This window comes from Ptychodera flava, chromosome 6 (genome assembly GCF_041260155.1).
Source record: "Ptychodera flava strain L36383 chromosome 6, AS_Pfla_20210202, whole genome shotgun sequence".
In the NCBI taxonomy this organism is placed as follows: Eukaryota; Metazoa; Hemichordata; class Enteropneusta; family Ptychoderidae; genus Ptychodera; species Ptychodera flava.
In genome coordinates this window covers 2,938,155-2,959,768 of record NC_091933.1, presented here as the reverse complement: position 1 = coordinate 2,959,768, position 21,614 = coordinate 2,938,155, and the positions used below count along the sequence as shown (strand labels likewise).

At 36.8% G+C, this 21,614-nt stretch overlaps 1 protein-coding gene across 2 annotated transcripts; it reads right to left on the bottom strand.

The window, feature by feature from the left end:
- Positions 1 to 519: 519 nt before the first annotated feature.
- Positions 520 to 16,434, bottom strand: LOC139134603 (MAM and LDL-receptor class A domain-containing protein 1-like). Of its 2 annotated transcripts, none has more exons than XM_070701523.1 (13): positions 16,081 to 16,434; positions 15,654 to 15,797; positions 15,140 to 15,257; positions 14,565 to 14,815; positions 14,018 to 14,152; positions 13,188 to 13,547; positions 12,640 to 12,780; positions 12,284 to 12,543; positions 10,982 to 11,066; positions 2,739 to 2,798; positions 2,078 to 2,174; positions 1,551 to 1,578; positions 520 to 934 (listed from the first exon to the last, which is right to left on the bottom strand). In XM_070701523.1, exons 1-13 carry the CDS (start codon positions 16,133 to 16,135, stop codon positions 878 to 880), a joined length of 1,791 nt encoding a protein of 596 aa, XP_070557624.1. In that variant the 5' UTR covers positions 16,136 to 16,434; the 3' UTR covers positions 520 to 877. The 2 variants fall into 2 exon arrangements, with proteins under 2 accessions (XP_070557624.1, XP_070557625.1); XM_070701524.1 differs by lacking the exon at positions 16,081 to 16,434 and adding an exon at positions 15,948 to 16,062.
- Between the last annotated feature and the right edge of the window lie 5,180 nt (positions 16,435 to 21,614).

The window sequence follows — 21,614 nt, the reverse complement described above, 5'->3', positions numbered from 1 at the left end:
AACCACGCAGTCAGTAAGTTAGTTATGCAGAGGTAAATAGTGATATAGGTCATGATCAAGTTTATCTGTTGTGAAAATACTGAAAATTTTCTCGTGGACTTACTGGGTATCCAACATAAACCAACTTAACATATCAGTGATCAACTTTCTGCCTGTGCCGAAAACATGAGTGATGAATCCAGTAGAAGTGGTAGTGGTGACATAGTGAAAAGGGATTCCTGTGACAACGTAGCGGCAAGGTTCAAGAACAAGACGTCAGCCCACTATTACAGACAACTACAAGATATACTGAAACACGTGAGCATTTTCAATTCATATCTGGATCATCAATGTATTGAATTTCCCAGATGTTTTCCACGAACGGATCTTTAATGCACCAAGTGTGCGTCCACCAATGGAGAGACAGTGGCTCGACTTTCAGAAAGTCTCAATGTTGCTTTCTGATTAAATCATCCTGTTGACATTTGATAGTTTGAAAGATTTACAAGATTATCAGAAAACCCAATCACTCTCTTAAGGTTTGTGGAGCTGAAGTAACGATTCGTTTTATTGCCGAAATATAAGGTTTCTTAAAAATTAACTCATTTCACTATGCGTATGCTAGCGTGACAATATTAGCAAAAAATGTGACAAGTGTAGGAAGTTAGCAAAATTTCAAAAAGTGAAGACAGAAATAGACCAAGATGTAATAACCAAGTCAAATGTGACGAAGGATCGACTTTAACATTCGAAGTTAACGGAAACGTTTTCTATATGTGGAATTATCAAACAACAGGAGTTTTAGTATCAAATGATTGATTAACACGGAAAATAATAAGTAGGATAATGTTAATGACCGAAGAAAGTAGTTCAAGGGCAACGTTGAGAGCTCTGTGGTTTATTTTGATTCCGTAGCCGTTACCTCCAGGTCTGGCAAATTCTTCACTGAAATAGTCTGAAATATAACAATAGGGAGAAGCTTTTTGTCAGGTCATCGCATTACACAACGTTTTGCGATTTCGATGTTCATAGTAGAGACGTGAGTAACAGCTTAATGCGAATGAGAGGAAAATCATGATTATTAAATACATCACGTGGCAATTTATGAATGCAAGTCAACAAGGCAGACGAGTGTTTTGTATATGTACGTATGTATGTATGTATGTATGTATGTATGTATGTATGTATGTATGTATGTATGTATGTATGTATGTATGTATGTATGTATGTATGTATGTATGTATGTATGTATGTATGTATATGTGTGTGTGTGTGTGTGTATGTATGTATGTATGTATGTATGTATGTATGTATGTATGTATGTATGTACGTATGTACGTATATATGTATGTATGTATGTATGTATGTATGTATGTATGTATGTATGTATGTATGTATGTATGTATGTATGTATGTATGTATGTATGTATGTATGTATGTATGTATGTGTGTATGTATGTATGTATGTATGTATGTATGTATGTATGTATGTATGTATGTATGTATGTATGTATGTGTGTATGTAAGTATTTATGTATCTATGTATACGTATATATGTTTATGTCACTTACCTTATCTTCATGTTTGAATATATTGTAACTGTTTGGGAAAGCAAACCATAAGAGAAAAGTGACGTCAATTTTCTTTTATATTAAAGGATGCCATACTTATTAATACAGTACCAGTTTTGAAGTTTTGTTTATATGCATTTTTTAAACGACGATCGTTCAACAGAGTGTTCCTATGTAAAACGCAAAGATATGGACACGTTGGGTGATGCAGTTATTGGCCTCGTTTTCTAGGTACAGCTAATACTGCTAACTGTCGGAATTAAGCAACTTTGAGTCTGTGACACCCATACAACGAACATAATTGTACACCATTCTGACTGGTGCGGTACTTTCCAGATAAAGACGAATGTGAAACAGTTTCAAATACTTGTAAAATGAATGTCTTAAGCTTGTTGCATCGATCTGTAACAAAATCATGTGATGACAATAAATCAATCGTAAATATTTTTTCATGATATGGAATAATAACAATTGTGCCGTTGTCTCAGGTAGTCCTACTATCAAGAATAGTTTCTTGATATACTCACTTAGTATTTCTGTATTTGATAAACAGGAAGACTCCAGCGATGATAACTGCCACTATCGCAGCTACGCCAACCAAACTGCCGATAACGATACCAACAACTGAAAAAAATATGAAATTAAATTTTGATGATACATTTTGCAGTGAAATTGCAGCAACGTTTTGTCATTTCTTGATTTGGCTGTACAGTGTGTACCTTGTTATCAAAACGTTGCTACAAACCTACGAAAAAGGGGATACGAAATCAATCAAGCCCATTTTGGTGATCATAGTTAATATCTTATACACAGCAGTTCTATCTGAAAGAAAGTGTCAATGGACAAACGGGTTTTACAACAAGGGTTTACGAATATCCAGTATAGAAGAATACACAATATTTTTACTGAACATTAGATATTAGGAGTGATGGTCAGTATGCATAATATATACAAGTTTTTTTACGGTTCCAAAATGAAAATAAAATGTACTTTTAGATTTTGCATGACATTCATGATCGGTCCAATTTTTTCTACTCTTTTCAGGTATACATTCATATTCACTAGAAATAAAATGGTATGACTGCAAGTTTGCGACGCAAATTTTTCCGGAATTTGACGACCCCCTCTCAAGGTCTAATGGTCCATATTGTATCATTAACTAACAAGCAGTGTAAAGTGTACACATACCATTAGATCCCTGGTCATCTGTGATAGGACTGGCTGTCGGCTCGACGAACGCTGGGATACCTGTAAAGAACACGAACTTATTAAGATGAATATCTCACTGCTTTTTAAGAAGTTTCTTTTTTCGATTTATTCCATAACTAGCGCCATTTGCTGCATCGAACCTATTATAACAATATTATTCTAGGAGAAGATGAAGAATGAATCGTTAAACGGCGAAATTTTCTACTGCTGCCGTTACTGCCAAAGGAAATAATAAAGTACTGGAATCGATCATGAGTACGATACTTTGTGAGTAAATCAACACAAAACAATAATGACACATTATTTTGTTCTAGAGGTTAGAATATACCCATCGGGACATCTTAGTCATTCTGTTCGCAATATGAGATACCGGCAAAGGACAAAGTCGGCCATTTTCATGAAGTTTGTTTTATACGAGACATTACTTATACTGCTTGACATGCTGAATGATACTGAATGAACGGGTGAACATGCATATATTCCACCGCAGTTTTAGATACGATAAATAAAACCATCGCGAGGAAGAATAAAAAGTCATGACTATTTATTCATTCTCTGAATATTTGCATGGTCACCCATTCATTCAGTATCCTTCAACATGTCAAACAATATAAGTAGTGTCTCGTATCAAACAAAATTCATGAAAAATGGCCGACTTTGTCTCTACTCGTTTCAAACAAAATTCATGAAAATGGCCGACTTTATCCCTTTAAGAGGTCATGGGTCGCCAAGTTGGTTTGAAATTAAAGAAAACAAACTTTCATCAAAGTAGTGCGCATGTAAATAAAAAATCTTCAGATCATGAATTTGGTGATTGATGAGCGTTATGTCTTCTACAAAGCAGATATGAACTGAAAATTTTCACGTGTTTCTGTATATGCTGAGTTGTCTGTAAATTGAAACTTTTGCCACAAGTTTGCAATTTCATTTAAACTGTTATGAGCAACATCATGATCAATATTCACCACAGATTAAATGAAAAGGTCATTAAGTAAGATCATTAAGTATAGAAAAAGGTAATTAGCTAAAATAAAATTACTTAATTCCTGTGACTGCTGTCATTGTATCACCACTTTATATACCAAGTGTAATAGCCTTCGGTCATGTCCTTCAAGCTTTATATGCCAAATCGTGAAAGCTCATTAGACATGCAAATTATAATTAGCTGACATAAAAATGCGAAATGTATTTCATTAATACTTCATAATTGTCTTATCAATATATAAAGTACGTTTTAGAAACTTTTGTAGTGTCCTTCCAGTCATGTCCATGATTTGGAAAGTCAGTTTAATATGCAAATTATCTGGCTGGTGTAAAAATGCTAAGCGACTTTCAGTGATATATTATCATAGTATCTTCAATGACCATAGCCTGTTTCGTCAACATTGATCGAGTCTTATCAGATATATATCCCCAATTATGAAACTTCATTAGATATGCAAGTGAGTCATTAGTTAATCTAAAACGCTACCGCAACATTCATGAATGTAATAGCATAGTATCTCCAATGTACATAGTAGTTCAATCACCTTGATCAAGTTCACTCAGATTTATATCCTTAATTAGAAAAGTTCGTTTAATATTCAAATTATTAATTAGACATAGTAAATACTTAATGGATTTCAGTAATTCAGTAATTTATATCATAGTATCTCCAATATTCATGGCAAGTTTCATCAAATTTGATTGAGTCGATTCAGATCTATATCCATTATTAGAAAAATTCGTTAAATATGCAAATTTGAAAGTAGCTATAGTGAAAATGCTGACTTTAGTAATATTTTATCATAGTAGCTCCAATGTACAGAGCAAGTTTCGTCAACTTTGATCAAGTCAAGTCAGATATCTATCGTAATTAGAAAAATTCATTAAATATGCAAATTAGTAATTAACCTTACATGGCATCCTATAGTATCTATCACCGCTGATATATCCTAGTGTGATGAACATTTGTAGCAATGTTCATTAAATTTTGTGCAGCCGTTGTCAATGTTTATCCGTTTTTTTTTCTATAATCATGAATTATGCAAATTAGTTTAAAATATGCAAGCCACATATTCCCAAAACTAATCAGTTCTTACAATTCTCAAACTGAATCAATGTATATATTGATTCTGATCTTGTAAGCCGTCTTGAGATATCGTGGCAACATACAGACGAGCCGACACACAAATACACAGCCAGACAGACATCGCTGAGACATTAGGTCGTGCGAATTATATGCACGGATCATATTAGTAACTGGTATAAAACAGTTATTTCGCGCGTACGTACACCTCGAGCTTGTCCAGTAAAGGTCATCTGCTGTTTGTAGTTTACTCTGTAGCTCGGAATTCAGAGACTAATTAATTGTACAGTTATTTATTGTCCTTTAAGAAATAGTTTATGAAGAAAATGATTCGAGTGATTCATAAGAACGAGACAGTAACTTTTGTCCAGTGAAATACGCATGAACAATAAGAACCGAACATATTAAAAGCAAAAAATACTTCGTTCGTTTAATTAGTGATTTGGTGCAGTGAAAATGCTGAAAGACTTTCATTATTGTTTTAACCTAGGGAGCGTTCAGTTATTATGGCCGGGGGTGGGCAGGCAAAATCCAGGGGGGGGGGGTCACCTCAAATTTGAAAACTACAAAGGGTGGAGGGTCATGTATTCTTCAAACAGCTCACAGGGGGTCACTTAATTTTTATAAGTATCCGTCCGTCAAAAAGCAGTTACAGTGTTCAGAAATATTCTGGGAGATAAAAATGATTCGTTGCATGATTTCATTCTCTGAAGTTATTCACCTGTAAATCTGAACAAAAGTATAATTATCTGTCACATGAACATCTTGACTTGACAACTCTGAGGCTTGTCTTATTGTAAATCAAGCTCACTTGAGGGCAATGAACAATTCCTATTACTTACATATTAGAGATATAGCAAGTTTTGTCAGGGAAATTATTTAACAGTTACCTGTACTGAGACTACTAGTACCATGAAAAGTTAAATAATACTTTAGGTGAAATTCCAATATCATAATTGTTGTCCACATCTGAACTTTTAAATACCCTATTTGAATCAAGTACATTTGTATCAATTATCAAACACCCATAAAAGTACAAATTAATTTAGTTTAGCATCGTAAAAAAATTATTCTTAGTTTTCTCATAGACTCCAGTGTATAGTGAATCAACATTTCGGTGAAATTTCAAAATCCAATTTCTTGCACACATATCAACCTTTAACCATCCTAGGCTAACTAAGTAGTTTAAAATGAATTATCAAATGTCTATAAATACACAGATTTCGATAGTTTGTATTGGACAAAAATTATTCATATTTTCCTCACATTATTATTATTATCATTATTACTCTTTATTTATAGAGGGTAATCTGAGTTACAAATGAATTGTAATTTACATCAGAGCCCTCGTCAAGAAAGCAACAAATCAATACAGAGTAATTAATTATACATCAACAGAAAAAAAGAAAAGATACAACGAAAGCATCTAATCCAGTGATGAACCCTCATTAATAAATTTTTGAAAAAGAAAATTGCGCAATTGAGATTTGAACTGCGATAGTCTTTCAACACTTCGGATTGAAATAGGAATATTATTCCAAATCGTTGTGGCTCGATAAATGAACGATCTCTGTCCAGTAGCTGTTTTTAAAATTGGAGCGTATAAATTCCTGCTACTAGAACTACGGGTAGTAATATTACTCACGTCAGAGATATAACGGAACTGGTGTAAGTAATCAGGTGCAAGCCCATTCAAGATTTTAAAGGTCATTACAACAATGAAATAATCAATTCGAAAGTCAATGGGTAGCCAATGAAGGCGAGAGAAAAGGTACGTTGTAGAAACTGTAATGTCAACACCAAAATAACCCTGGCCGCTCTCTTTTGAAGCCTGTAAATTCTTTGTAAATTACTCTTTGTGGTGTTTCCCCATACAGTACAGCAATAATCGAAAACAGAAAGAAAAGTGGCATTGTAAACTAAAATAAGGACACTATAAGGAGTTAAAGGACGCAGCCTTTGCAAGACTCCTATTCTCATAGATAATTTCTTACACAACTTATTTACATGATTATCCCAACTTAGAGTACTGTCAATTTCAATACCGAGAAGGTTGTGACTGAAAACATTTGTAATCTCACAGTTGTTTATACATACATTAATTGTTACATTTGACTCTTTTAAATTTTTAACCTTCGGGTTTGACGCTACAATCATACTCTTTGTCTTTGTGGTATTGATGGACATCGCATTGTTGTTAACCCAGGTAGAGATAGGTAGCACATCGTCCTGAATTGTTTTTTCAACTTCATCAATACCATCTCCAGATACACATAAAGTTTGATCATCAGCAAACATGTCTAAGTTACACATATTTAGACATAAACGAAGGTCGTTTATGAAAATCAGAAATAAAGGTGGTCCTAAAATGGAGCCTTGAGGTACTCCACATACAATTGGTAAAGTATGATTCTCCCCTAAGTAGTTGCCAGCCTAAGCTGGTAAACTGACTCCTATCAGTGAGGTACGATCGAAACCAGCTTAAAGAGGAACCAGTGACACCATAAATAGAAAGCTTTCTAATGAGAATTTGATGATCAACAAGATCGAAAGCTTTACATAGATCTAAAAACATTAAACCATTATACAAACCCAGATCAATATTATTTAAAAGTTGATCTGTAAGCTTAAGAAGTGCAGTGTGGCAATTGTCTAAAACCAGACTGCGAGCTGATCAAAGATTGTTTGTTTGAAGATAATCATAGAAACTCTTATAAACATGCCTCTCAAGAATCTTCGATAAAGCAGGCAGAATAGAAATGGGCCTGTAGTTATTTAAAAGTTGTTTTGACCCACTCTTGTGAACTGGTACAACTCTAGCACATTTAAAACATTTCGGAAACGAACCATTTACAATTGACAAATTAAATATTTTCGTGACAGAATCAGCAATGCTGGCAGCACCAACTTGGAGAAGTTTCGGGGAAATGTTGTCATTTCCCTCGGTCTTATTGATATCTAATGAAGAAAGTTGATCCATAACAAAACTACAGGAAATAGGTGGGATTTGAAAAGTGACAGGGGCAGGATCCATTTGTTCAGTTACCCATGCTCTAATCAGACTAAAGTCTGGCTCAGTGTGAACACTTTGGCGATAACTATTTACGATACTTGTAAAGTGGGTATTGAACGCATTTGTGATGGCCTTATTGTCAGAGAGCAATACATCATTGTGAACAATACGGGGACTTTGGGATGTGGAGTTTCCTTGGGACAGTATTTCATTAACAGTACGCCACACAACCGAAGAATTCCTGGAATTTTCTGTAAAAACATTTTTATAATGACGACGTTTTTCGGAGGCAATGGTGTGAACAACCTTATTTCTAAGAGATTTGTAAAGGAACCAGTCATCAGGCGAGTTTGAACGGGAAGCCTTGACAAGATTGAAGTCCCTAGCGTGCATGAGATCTAAAATATGTGTAGAGAACCATGGTGGCTGTTTTAGCCTTTAACTCTTCTGACATTGTAGGGGGCGTGGTTGTTACAAACAGAATTAAAGGAATTAATCCACTCATTAAAAGTGCCGTTGATATCATTCATATCGTCAACATAAGGCCAGGAGACTGAGTTCAAGTCTCTGGTAAAATTATCTGGAACGAAATTACGATATTGTCTGTGCTTAACATATATATGATCACCAGTACCACCACAATTTCTGTTATGGCGTCTAATTACACAGATAGGGTAATGGTCAGAGAGACCTACTTCAGGTACACACACAGAAGAAATATGAAGGGAATAGTTCACATAGATATGGTCTAAAAGAGAACCAGAAACCGGCCGGGTAGGACTATTCACAAGTTGTTCAAAGTTCAATGACATCATACATCTGTATAAATAGTGATTCTTCCCATTCGATGCAAGAAGGTTAATATTAAAAACCCCCAGTACAATCATTTCCTTATTTTCAAGTTGAGCCGACTCAATAACAGATTCGATTTTGCGGTCAACACAAAGGAATGAACTTGGTGGTCGATAAATACCCATTACCAGGAGAGGGCGAGCATGATATATGATTACCTCGAGGATAATCGCTTCTACATCATTGGATTCAAGATCAATCTCCGTATAAAATGCACATCAGAGGCTACGTAAGCTACAAGACCGCCGCCCATACCAGTAGGACGGTCTTTTCTACAAATGACGTAATTAGAAATTGCAAAGTCGGAGTCTTGGTTCAAGTCACTTAAAAAAGTTTCGCTTAAAATAAGAATATCAAAAGGTCTCTTATTATGACAAAGTAAAAGGCGTAGTTCATCAATCTTGTTGGTAATGTGTTGTATGTTCCAATGAGCAATGCGCAAACCTTTACCTGTGGTGACATTGTGAAAGGGTAGATATAACTTGTCCAGAGACGTATTACGCGACGACGGTTGAATATTCGTGACTTCAGATTGGACGGCACACTCTTCTTGGCCCAATTCCTATGCTGTAGGGCAATCCTTTGCCTTGTGACCGGGATAACCGCAGGACCAGCAAGTGATTGAAATCCCGTGTCTGCATACTCTGCTCACATGACCCTCTTCGCCACAATTGTGACACTTGACGTTAGAATGGAAACGTCGCTGATCTGTCTCCCGACGCAGTGGGCACCTGGTTCTAACATGTCCTGAGTACCACAGTCGAAACATCTAACAGTCGGTTGATTACTGTTTCGCTGGCGGGGTTCGTACCTGTCTTTTTTAGCACCGATGTTGTTCTATGATGATAACTTACGGGTTGCTGATTACCTGGGTGTGGTCTCGGAGGCCTTGGTCGATTACTGACATTGGTCATTCTTGAGTATTCATTGCATTGATTGAATGATTTACCGGGGATAAACATCTGGCCGAGTTGTGCATTCTCAAGCATTTTCCGTATTCCTTTGACACTCAAGTGGATGCCATCACGATACAGTAAAGATCTGTCTACAGAATTGTTACGAAATTTGAATGTACAGTCATTATCGATGAATGTAACACCTTCGCGTTGGCAGAGCAGTGCCAGGTCATGATTGACTTCATCGATTTTCCCTTGTACATCTTGAGTGTCAGTTCGTGGCGGAATGCTGACAACTGTGACACGATCATTACATAATGGTTTGGCGAGTGTTAATAAGTTGCTATAGTCCGATATTATCGCTTCTGTTGTGCTCATATTGCTTAGATCATTGGTTCCAACCTGAAGAATCATTTCGTTGTAAACAGAATCCTGGTTTGCAGTTGACAGATGGCTGGAGATGTCATTGATTTTCGCTCCAATTTCTGGCGAACACATCCATTTGTTACCAACCTAATCTAATCAAGTATATTGATATCAATAATCCAACCCCTTTGAGGGGTAATTTCAAAATTATAGCAAGTAAGATTGGGAAATCTGAGCATTAACACCTTTTGAGATTGTAAGGAAGGTCATTTGAAAAAATCTAAGCTCTTTTTTGGGGGGATTCTATCGCTCCATACCCCTGAGGTGTTTGTGTGTGCAGCTAATTTACTCAAGCAATGTGCGGGGGGGGGGGGGGGGGGGTCATGAAATTTTTGTCATCTTGAAAGGAGGGTCATCAATTTTTTGGTACAATGGGTAGGGGGTTCACTTATTTTGACTGATTCACAGGAAGATTTTGCCGGCCCACCCCCGGCAATATATAATAACTGAACGCTCCCCTAGTATCATCAATGTACATAGCATATTTCGCAAACTTTGGTCAAGTCAATCAAGATATATAACCCTTAATAGGAAACTTCATTCATTATGCAAATTAGCAATTAAGTATCATGTCATACCTCTATGTCATTCATGGAAGATAAATTATTGTGCGGTCAATATTTGCAGCAAATGTCATCCAATTCTGTGAAACCGTTCTAATTGTATGTCTGTTTTCTTAAATCATTAATCATGCAAATGAACATAAAATATAGAAGCCACACTAACCAAAATCTAATAACTTCTTACCATAAGCATGACTACTAAATTTCACTTGAATTTGTTCAGGCGTTCTTGAGATATTTAGTCAACAGACAGACAGACAGACAGACAGACATCGGTAAGACATCAGCTCACATGTGTGAACAAGTGAGCTAAAAATGGTGTTGCACCACTCGAGGCTAACGAGATATGATAGTCCAAGATATATTGTTAATGTTTTAGACAAGCTATTTACGCATAAGCTTACCTTCACAATAACCTTGAGTCAGCTGAATGTCATCTAAAGCGATATCTCCAGATGGTCCTGTACCACGAATGGCGATAAATACAATCTGAAACAATTAACAACCATTACGTCACAGGATCATACACTATCTCATTACCAACACTTTCACTATTATAGTATTGCTAACCTAAGTTATTTCAATAAACTTGTATCAATACGGTGAATTTCTTCATAGCTGTAAGGGATTCCTGCGTTGGAACTGCGCTCAAAGATCGCACGGGACCAAAAACGGCTAATTTTCATATTGTATCCAAGGTCCGTTGGCGACTGATGAGTGAAAACGTGTTCGTCATATTCTCAATCAAAGTCATATGTTGCAGCTATGTTGACGTGATGCATCTAGTGTTGTGCATGAAACAATTTTTTGTCAAAAACAAAGTTTAACTGGCGCAGTTACGATAACTCCCTCCCATACTTGCACCGATCGGCACTGTCAACAGCATCTTGAATGTCATAAATAGCAAGTATCCATCTTGTCAACACAACACGTGTGTGTGGGTGTGTGTGCAATGTACAGTGATCTGTAAAAGTGACATTTTTACATTTTTACGCAAGAAATATCGTACAGTTGTACACTTCCACTTCCCGTAAATTCCATAAATTCCACCATTTTCAGCAGCAAAATGTGTTGACATTTCTATAGGCTGAATAAAACATGTTTATAACTTCCAAAAGACAACAATCATTGATATTCTATATTGTTACGCAACATCTTCTTCAACAGTCGAGTTTGTTTACAATTTAGTTTATGATAATTGCCTTTAGTATTCTCACTAAGCCTCCGTACCTCGTTGAAACAACCATAGTGACACTTTGTGTCTTAGATGTTTTGGATAAGATAATTGATACTATCAGATAGACATCTCACATTGAGAGCAATAACAATTCTAGTTGTTAAATTCATGTCGAAGATGTGATGCACGTTTCTGTTACAGACCCTATGTTGTAGCATCTATTTCATCATGAACATAGCGTAGCAGTCTACACAAAAATCGTTCAGTGAACAACAAAGGTATAAAAAGCTGGAGATACTGTACCATTAGTGACTTTGTTGCTAAGGTTTTTGAAGCACCAAACAACGATAAATGCCGATTTTAATTAAATTTGCCCCATGCGAAGTCACTAGAAAGTCAAGCCATTAAACCTCATTCAAATTATCGGTCAACCTCAAATTCAAATTTTAGCGATTTTTATGACGGAAATAGTGAAATTGAAGTAAACCTTTCAAAACCCATCAGTTCGGAAAATATCGGATTTCATTACCTGGCAATCTTTGTTTCTTTTAATACCAACTCTTCCGTAATTCCACTCGTTACCCTGGTTACCTCTGACTGTCCAAAGTCTAGTCACTGCAAGGTTTGTTTGAGTCACGTGATCGATCTGCAGTTCTCCGATGGCGCCACCAAACATGTGATACCAGAATTCCAAACAGCTATCGTTGTTTTGGCGAGGTAGTATTTCACTGTACAGAGCTCCGGTGCTGTTTCTAAGGGAATTCGATGCCTCTATGTAAATATAAGTACCTGCGATAGAAAACAGAAGATTCCAATTGTAGTAAGGAAAACATGCTTTTGCAAGACAGTAAACTGTAAGGTTTATAATTCGATTCATTATCTTACCATTACTTGTGCCTGTGGTATGATCAAAACTCGGTCCCGTTTTCGAAGTGCTGGTTCCACCTTGTTTCTGAACCCAGTCTAATACATCCCAGCGATAGGTGTTCTCCCAAGTACACAGACCGTCTTCAAAAGTGCAGCTCGCTAACAGAGAATGAAGACATATTTACAACAGAGCGGTGAAAGTACACGCAGGAAGTTGACGATTTCAAATTACATCTGTTGGACTGCGTTTATAGATAATAAATTGTAGACGTGATTAATGTCTAAATGTCATACTGGAATTACCGTCTCATTGATATTTATATAAAACGTAACATAAAATACTTGTCATTGATGGTATATAAGGAGAAGGCCTGTGACCACTCTACTAAGAGAGAATACATGATATCGTAGACAAGGTTGAATGCTTATGGTCCATCCATACGATAGTAAACATTTGTAGAAAACATAGCGTCTTTGACGGTGACCGTGGGTCTTCTTAGATTTAGACAGGGTGAGATTTAGTCAGACTGCAGGGCTAATCGGCAAGAATATCCAAACATGTTTACCGAGAGAGGAGCACTTTTTCTCGAGAAGTCGAATGTCATCGATACCAAGAAATCCTGCATTGCCAGTGCCCCGAACGACTTCAAAAACAAGCTGGAAATTGGCCAAAGTTGTTGTAGTGGTGTTAAGATTGACCTGTGCGATCATCCAGTCTTCATTTAGCTGAGGTGTTCTTGACCAGATAATTGTTTCCTGTCCCGTACCACTTGCCATATAAACGTTTAATGTGCCGATGTTTTGTCCCGTGACCTTAAAAAAGAACTCGAGACATGGGTCACTCGTCATGTTGTTAGCCATCGATGTAATAAATCGTGTTGTCTTCTGGGTATTTGTATCAGCGGCTTGAACGTAAAGAAAATAACCTGACGGACAAAAACACGAAAAAAACGATATTGAACATCGAGCTGATTGTCAAAGCCATATTACATTCAAATTCAAAACGTTGCATTAATCAAAACGTCAATTGTAATCCAGTTTACCCAACTCGAGAAACAGTCTTTGCATTGTCGGCCCTGTGTTTGGAGGTCTGCCTCGGGGACTAGACGTTCCAGCGCTTCAGTATGCTTATTGAGATTTATTTCCACTCATCGAAAAAAACCTTAGCCGTGGATATTTCTAGACAAACTATGACTTACTATTTCCTACATCAAGACTCGTGTTATTGTTACCGGTCTGACAAAGATGAAAGTTTGCAGAAGTTGTGGGGAAAGGGCAATAGGTAAACGCTCTCTTATAACAATTGACTTGTCTGATCAAATGAAAAGGTTCACAATCGACAGTAAAAGGCTCTTTACTCTCTTCCAGTAATACTATGTAATTGCGATTTTATTACCTGCCGTCGTTTTATAGGTATGATCTACACCAGAACCAAAACTGCCACCGCTTATCGACCATTCAAAATCTTCGTTACTGTCCTGTCGGCCACCACACAGGTGAGACGCTGTGTCTTCGAAATCACATACCATGTCTGAAAAATATGGTTGGCGTATGGCTGACGATGTGTAATTGCAATTACCATTTTGCACGCATTGTTAATTTTATTGTACGAAGTGCTCCGTTTGAATTCAACGTATTAATTCCGTTGTCGCCACCAAACATTTTCATTTTCTCTGTTCTGTACAAATCGGCGGAACCAATTGCTTGTTAATGCTTTTCTGTGGTCTCAGCTTCACGTATCCCAGTTGTAACATTTTCTACTAAATCATTACGTCACGTTCTCAAATTGAAGAAGGGGGTTTACTCTGAAAGAAGCTTTAACTGTCGCTTCGTTTTGGAAAAGTTGTTAATATGCCTGTAAAAGACCTAAAATGAATCACAAGCTTTCATCGTGTTTGGGTTGTTGTCACATGCACTAGTATGTTCATTTGCGATCTGTTTACCTTGAGGAGGACAAGCGCCCTCTGTGAAAGTCAGGTCATCAAGAGCTATGTCGCCTTGAATACGACCACCGTGAGTACCTCTAAAGATCAAGTGTCTGGTTTGAGGAATTGTTCTCTTTATTGTAATCTGTGCCATCTTCCACTGGTATCCTTGTGTACCCTGTCTGATCCATAACGGATTACCCAATGAACCTTCACGTTCTGCTAAATGCACAGCCAATTCGCCGATGTGTGCACCATGCATGTGGTACCTAGGTGTCAAATATTTGGCAAATCCATCAAACCATTACAAATAACATTGAAACTGTGTCCGCTACTGTAAAATTCTACAATAAAGCCGATAATCATAAGGCCATATTGTGTACATTTTGAAGCGGCGGTGATTTGGAAAATATTGAAAAGACACGAGTTTAAAGATAAATTGCTATCAACTTAACTGATAAGATAGCAAGGCTAGTCACGTGCTTAGTGTCGTCCCAACGTTAACGCCGAGAGTTTGTTGAGTAAACAAGACAATTATGATCCTTTTTCTACTAAATACAACCTTATTAATGTTATAGACTATGCAGACTTACCAAAACGAAAAACACACAGTACTGTTGATATCCAAATGAAATGGAGGACTAATTAAATCGGCCGTGTCACCTTGGGCTTGTGGGTTGTTGTTTTCTATGTACACATAGTAACCTCCGTCTGTGAACAGAGTAGTAAAAAAAACCCGAAGCGTTATACAGAGCCACAGTTGATAAGAACCATTAAAACGTGATACGGATATATTGATTTTCTCCCAGTGTAAACAGCTCGTTCAAAACAGTAACAAGATAAGAAAATCATACTTAGCGCCTGCGGAAAGAAACAATGACAAACTACTTTGAAGAGGCCGTTCAGTGGTGTGATCATCGTGCATCGATTAACGAAGAACGGGGAGAAACTTTTGACTTGTTTCTTTATTCCACATAAAACAGGTGATTAAAATTCAATAATTATTTGGTACATGATTAGTCATGACCACGGTCCCCAACTGTCACATCGTAAGCTTACACAGAATTCAATTCAATTAAAGGGAGAAGACGTTGAACATTTACTTACCACCGATAGTATGGTCTCCAGAAGGACCTGTGTGTGGTGTTTTGGTAAAACCTTGGTGACGACTCCAGTCAAATTCATCGTCAAGGCTTTGTAACCATCCACATAAATCATCTTCGAAGTCACATTCAAGTTGACCATATACTCCTTAAAGACACGGTGCCATTGAAACATGCAGTGTATTAATTCTTATATTACAAATATACCACACAAGGTGTGTTTAACAAAACTCTACTTCCGTATTTATACCCGTCCAAACTACAACCCAGGATATTGAACGCTTTGGAAAATACCTACCAGAAAAGTGGAGAATACACATTAGTAAAGCCGATTTGCTAAATCGTACAAGGTGTGTTTAACAAAACTCTACTTCCGTATTTATACCCGTCCAAACTAACCCAGGATATTGAACGCTTTGGAAAATACCTACCAGAAAAGTGGAGAATGCACATTAGTAAAGCCAATTTGGTAAATCGTTTTTCCATGCTTTGACTTCGCAACAACGGCAAGAAATCAAAAAAACTTTGGGCTCGGAGGAGATAGTTATAGGCGTTCCCGGCCACTCCAAAACGGCTCACTGACTTTGATAAGAACACGTCGTAAACTTCAACTACATCAGTTGCATAACACAGTCATAAAATCTACGAACATATGATTTGAACGTATAAATTAATAGTGAAACGATCCATTTTTCATCAGAAAAGCTGATATGATGAGGTTTTAGGATCGGATGTTCAGACCTAAATGACGCAATAATAGAGGAGTTAGGCAGACCGGAAAGATTAAGAGGGTGATGTTTGTGTTCAGTAGAGCCATAATTTTCCTAATAGACTAGGTTTTCGCCGATGGTGGCGCAAGAATCTCTGCATCTATCGTACAGAGCATGTCTTCGATAACCGCAGATACAAGTTTAATTTGTTATTGTTGTTGATTGTTAGAATTGATTTCTCGGGTGAATTCATCCTTCTGTCTTTGTCTTTTTAGTTTTGATCGAACAAGGTACCAGCTGCAAACGCTTCGAAAGACTGGTTACCACAACGGTATCCAGGAAGTACATGGGGCACTCAACAGAGCGAACACTATAGAACAAGGCCAACACAAGGACACAGTGCAACCAATCACGGTGCCGTGAGATGATCACTACATGATAATGGACCTAAGAGAAAGGGTCCAACCAATCAGTAAGCTGCAAGCGGACCATATAGGACCACAAACACCGAATCACGGCGGCTGGTACATATATATATATATATATATATATATATATATATATATATATATATATATATATATATATATATATATATATATATATATATATATATATATATATATATATGTAGGACATAAAGCGTAGTTCACTTTGAAATAGGACTACTACGACAAAGTCTGGCTTGATTTTCAGACTTATAAAGATTACAAATAGGAACCTACATCAGAAGCAAAGATGGATGTCATATACGAAGTCGGATAATATGTGTCGCTTTATAATGTTTGAATTCTACAGTCCATTGAGAAGAGCAATTAATGAATCAATGCGCCACCAAAGTATGAGTCACATTCTCTTAGGTCAATCTTAACAAAATTGTACAATGCGTCGCACATAAAAATAGCTGAAAGGCAGATAGAATCTATATGAAGTTTCATTTAACGAATATCATTTAGGACATAAATTTGTGTCCTAAACCCCAGCGTCGCTCACGTTGATTGGTAGGTTTTATGTACCTATGCGCCATTTGCGTTCATTCATTGGCTGCCTATATGTCCTCAAGTCCCATTAATATTTACTGTTCTGGATGCAACTCATTAATTGGCCGCCGTATGTTCTTGTCCTTGCCTCACTTTCGAGTGTTACTTTCTCGTCTTGCCATGTGTTCATTACTGTAACACATCTGCGAGCCTAGGCAATCATTACCAGACAGCTAGAGCGTATCGTAGTCGCAATGTTTTTGAAGACAAATGTGTCTTCACAAACATTGCGACTACGCTCTAGCTGTCTGGTAATGATTGGCTATGCTTGCAGATGCGTTACAGGTTACAGTAATGAGCACATGGCAGAACGAGACAAGTAACAAGTATAATGTATGTGTCAACCACTTCCCATATTTTTATTAAAAGCATATTACTATTAGAAGAAGTTGATATAAAATAAGTGTACTACATATATTAAGCTATTAATTAGATATTATTCCTTAATGTTTTCCTGTTTCAGCTCGGAAAATACGAGTGACGTAATGACCGTGCCACCACGAGTCGAAGACGAGTGGTAACACGGTCATTACGTCACTCGTATTTTCCGAGCTGAACGAAGAAAATATCAGGGAATATGTACTTATCACATGCACAAGCCAAGAAGTAATTTTTTTTGTAAACTAAAAAGAAGTGTTACTCAACAAACTCTGCGTTAAACTTCTGAACTACTTAGGGAATAATATCAGCGCCGTGGGCATGTTGTCAAACATTTGTAGTCGTCAGTCGCATGAGCGAGGAACACGGCGCTTTTGCCTGTGTACGGAGCAAATGCAAGATGACTTCACATAACACAACCTTCTGCCAAGTTTTACCCACTTTCAAAGATAGCATAGGGCTAGAAATTTAACTCAGACAAAGTTGTGTTATTTTTCCAGAACAAAAATTGACTGAATCTTGGCATGAACACTGTGTAACATCGCTTCTGACCTACCATACCCTGGTTGCAATGCTAACGGAACACACGGCAATGCGACCAGCTTCGAGTTTCTGAAAATGATTCACGTAATTCCTTAGCAATATACAAGCCTTCTACTCTTGCGCATCTTTAATTCGGATTAATAATAATAATAATAATAATAATAATGATAAAAATCTATTCTTCTAAAGCGCATAACATACATACACCATCTATATATGCTCTACAGTTAAAATCTGAATAAATAGTTACAATTAAACACAATAAAATACATACAATACATTGGTTCACTAGTCTAAAAAATATACACAAAGATAAAAAAAATTAAAATTTAAAAAACATTTTGTCAATAAATAAGTCTTAAAAGGTAAGTTTTGACCTGCGATTTAATATTATTAAAAATGTTGGTTGATCGAATGGCCTCTGGTAGTTTATTCCACAGCTTAGGAGCACACACTGAGAAGGCTCTGTCGCCATAACTCTTATTCGTCTTAATTTTTAGCTGAACTAGTGATACACTGGAATTACTCCTCATGTTTTCGCGTATCGGCATCCTGACAGTTATCAGTTCAGTGAGGTAGCGCGGCGCCGTATTACAATGGATAATTTTAAATGTTAGACTAAGAATTTTGAATAGAATTCGCTGCTTCAATGGCAGCCAGTGAAGAGCCTGCAGGACAGGAGTTATGTGACACCTATCCCTCACCCTAATCCTGGCTACCAGCCGAGCAGCAGAATTCTATATGAGCTGTAATTTATTTATTTCATAATCAGGCAGACCGAAAAGTAAGCTATTGCAATAATCAATTCGAGACGTTATTATTATTGTCGTAGTCTATGAAAATATTGATTTCATTACACGAATCTTTGAGGCATAGCGTGCGGCGTGGATGAGCACTTGACCCCCCTCCCTTGTTGCAGTACTCTAAGCGTCGAAAGTTCGGGTGGTGGTGAGAGTCTACACGAATACGAACCCCCATATTTACTACAAAACTAAAACAGGACTCAAAATTTGCGAAGTTGATGTATTCTATCAGACTCGAAAAATTATGACTAATTTTTACAAATTTTCACGTCCAACGAAATTGATAGCTGGCGGGAGAAATACGGTTTGCCATACTTGATATGCTCAGCAGCAAGGCCATCTGGCCCTACTGCTTTCCCATTGGCTAATCTAACGATACAGTTGGAAATTTCATCGGGCCTGACACACAGTAAGTGAGGCTATCCAAATTTCCCTTGATTTGTACACTCAGACATTTTTTGCTGAAGGCTTTTTCAATTTTATCAGTTTCTTTACAATTTAAGTTCAGGATTATTTGTTAAAACTATGTTCCAGAATTATCTATTATATTTAAAATTCAAGAGTAAATTGAATTAGAAGTCGATGATTTTTAAGGTGCTAAAATTGCATACTTTTTGAGAAAAAGTTATCAGCAACTAAGATGGTCCCATCATACCACCTGTCAGACATGTAAATTTCCTTTGTTATGAACATTTAAAAAAATCAATACCCTTTCTTTTGCCAACACAGATGCAACTTATTCCCTTAGTTTCCTTGAAAATATTGTGTATGGCTGTCAAAAATCTATGTCGACAAAATTACAAAATTGCTATCTCCACGGAAAAGGGGTTGATCTTCTCATTATTCACAGTGGGAAATCAGAAAATTATGATGATCAGAACTATGTTGCCAGGATTTTGAAATATAGACCGAGTTGTTCTCTTTATTTGCTTCAATTCAGTGAGTGACCTCCGTGTGTACAGATCATGGAGAATTGTGGGTAGCCTCACTTACTGTGTGACAGTCATATTATCACTAAAGTTAACATTCGAAATTCCGGCTTTTACATAGGATTCGTTAGTATGATCAGTGACAGATGACAACAGACCAGAATCAAGTAAAACTTCAGTTGCCCACGCTGAAATAGTTGAAAATAGGATTTGCGTTCCTATGATATAAAAGCAAGCATGGGGTCCCTGAAGTTACACGGGTGTATATAAATAATGGAAGACCAAAATATTTCCATTGACAATGATTACATGACACATGAGTATTAATAACGCTTTTACTAGAGTAAATGAAGCAAGACAATTAGTTTTAATAAAATGAACAAACTGTGCATATTTCAAGTTACACTATACAATGACAAAGAACAAACTCAGGAATTTACATAACAACTACAATGAAGTTAGGTAAGGCCAAAAAAAAGAAATGTTTCTGGTCAGCGCGCGCGTCACTTGAACAACAGCGCGTCACCCTTTTTTTCTGTTTGTGGCCGGCGGCCGCAGCTGACACCAAACCAAAATGGCTGAAGAGAAAAAGAAAATTCTTTTGGGTGCATGATCAGTGACTGCATGACAGTATATATGTGACTATACTGATAAAACTATAAAACTGACCCTCCTCCCTTCCTTGAGGGGAGAAAATGACATAAAATTCGCGTCGCCGCACCATTTTTTAAAGAAAGACCCGACCAGAAACCTTTCTTTTTTAGGCCTAAAGTTAAACTTTTGAAATGCAACTTTGGAACTAATTGAGTTGTGACATGAATGATTCCAGATGGGTGTTTTATTGGACTGTTATGCATTGCAAATTGTGTATTAGCAATGATATGATCAGGTCAAAGTAAGTGAATTTGGTATGATTGACAGTTGTCATCTTTCACTATCATTTCTATGCTCCCTGGAGGTATATGCCACATGCACAGGCTATAATTGGTTATTAATTATGGTCAGCTCTTCAGAAATATGTGGAGAGAAAAAGGATATACATATTAAAATATGTGCAAATGTATCCAAATGAACTAATTATGATATGGCAAACTCATCAAACTTTCGAAAATGTATTCAAAAAATATTGCAAAATGTAATATGAGATACTCATAAACTTCAAGCATGACTTAAAGTAAGTATAGCTGCTGAAGCTTAGAAGTCAGATCAAATTAAGTTACAAATATCACATTTTCAACGTATAGCCCAAGTACAGAATTTCATTTTGTACAAGTTTTAAATCAGAGTTACATGGTCATCATAAATGTATTAGTAAATATAACCAATGTACTCCAAGAAGTCCAATCAAATGCATTTTGATACACTGCCTTATTAAAGTTTCATTAAATATGCAAATGATCCATTGTTATGTAGGTCATTTCCCCCACACTCATCATGACCTGAGTTCAATTAGTCTAGAACATTCTCAAGGTCACTGCCCTTGATGACCTCACAACCTTGAATTCAATTAGTCATGTTTGGAATGTTCTGGAAAGTTGATTAGTTGTGTAAGGGAGATAATT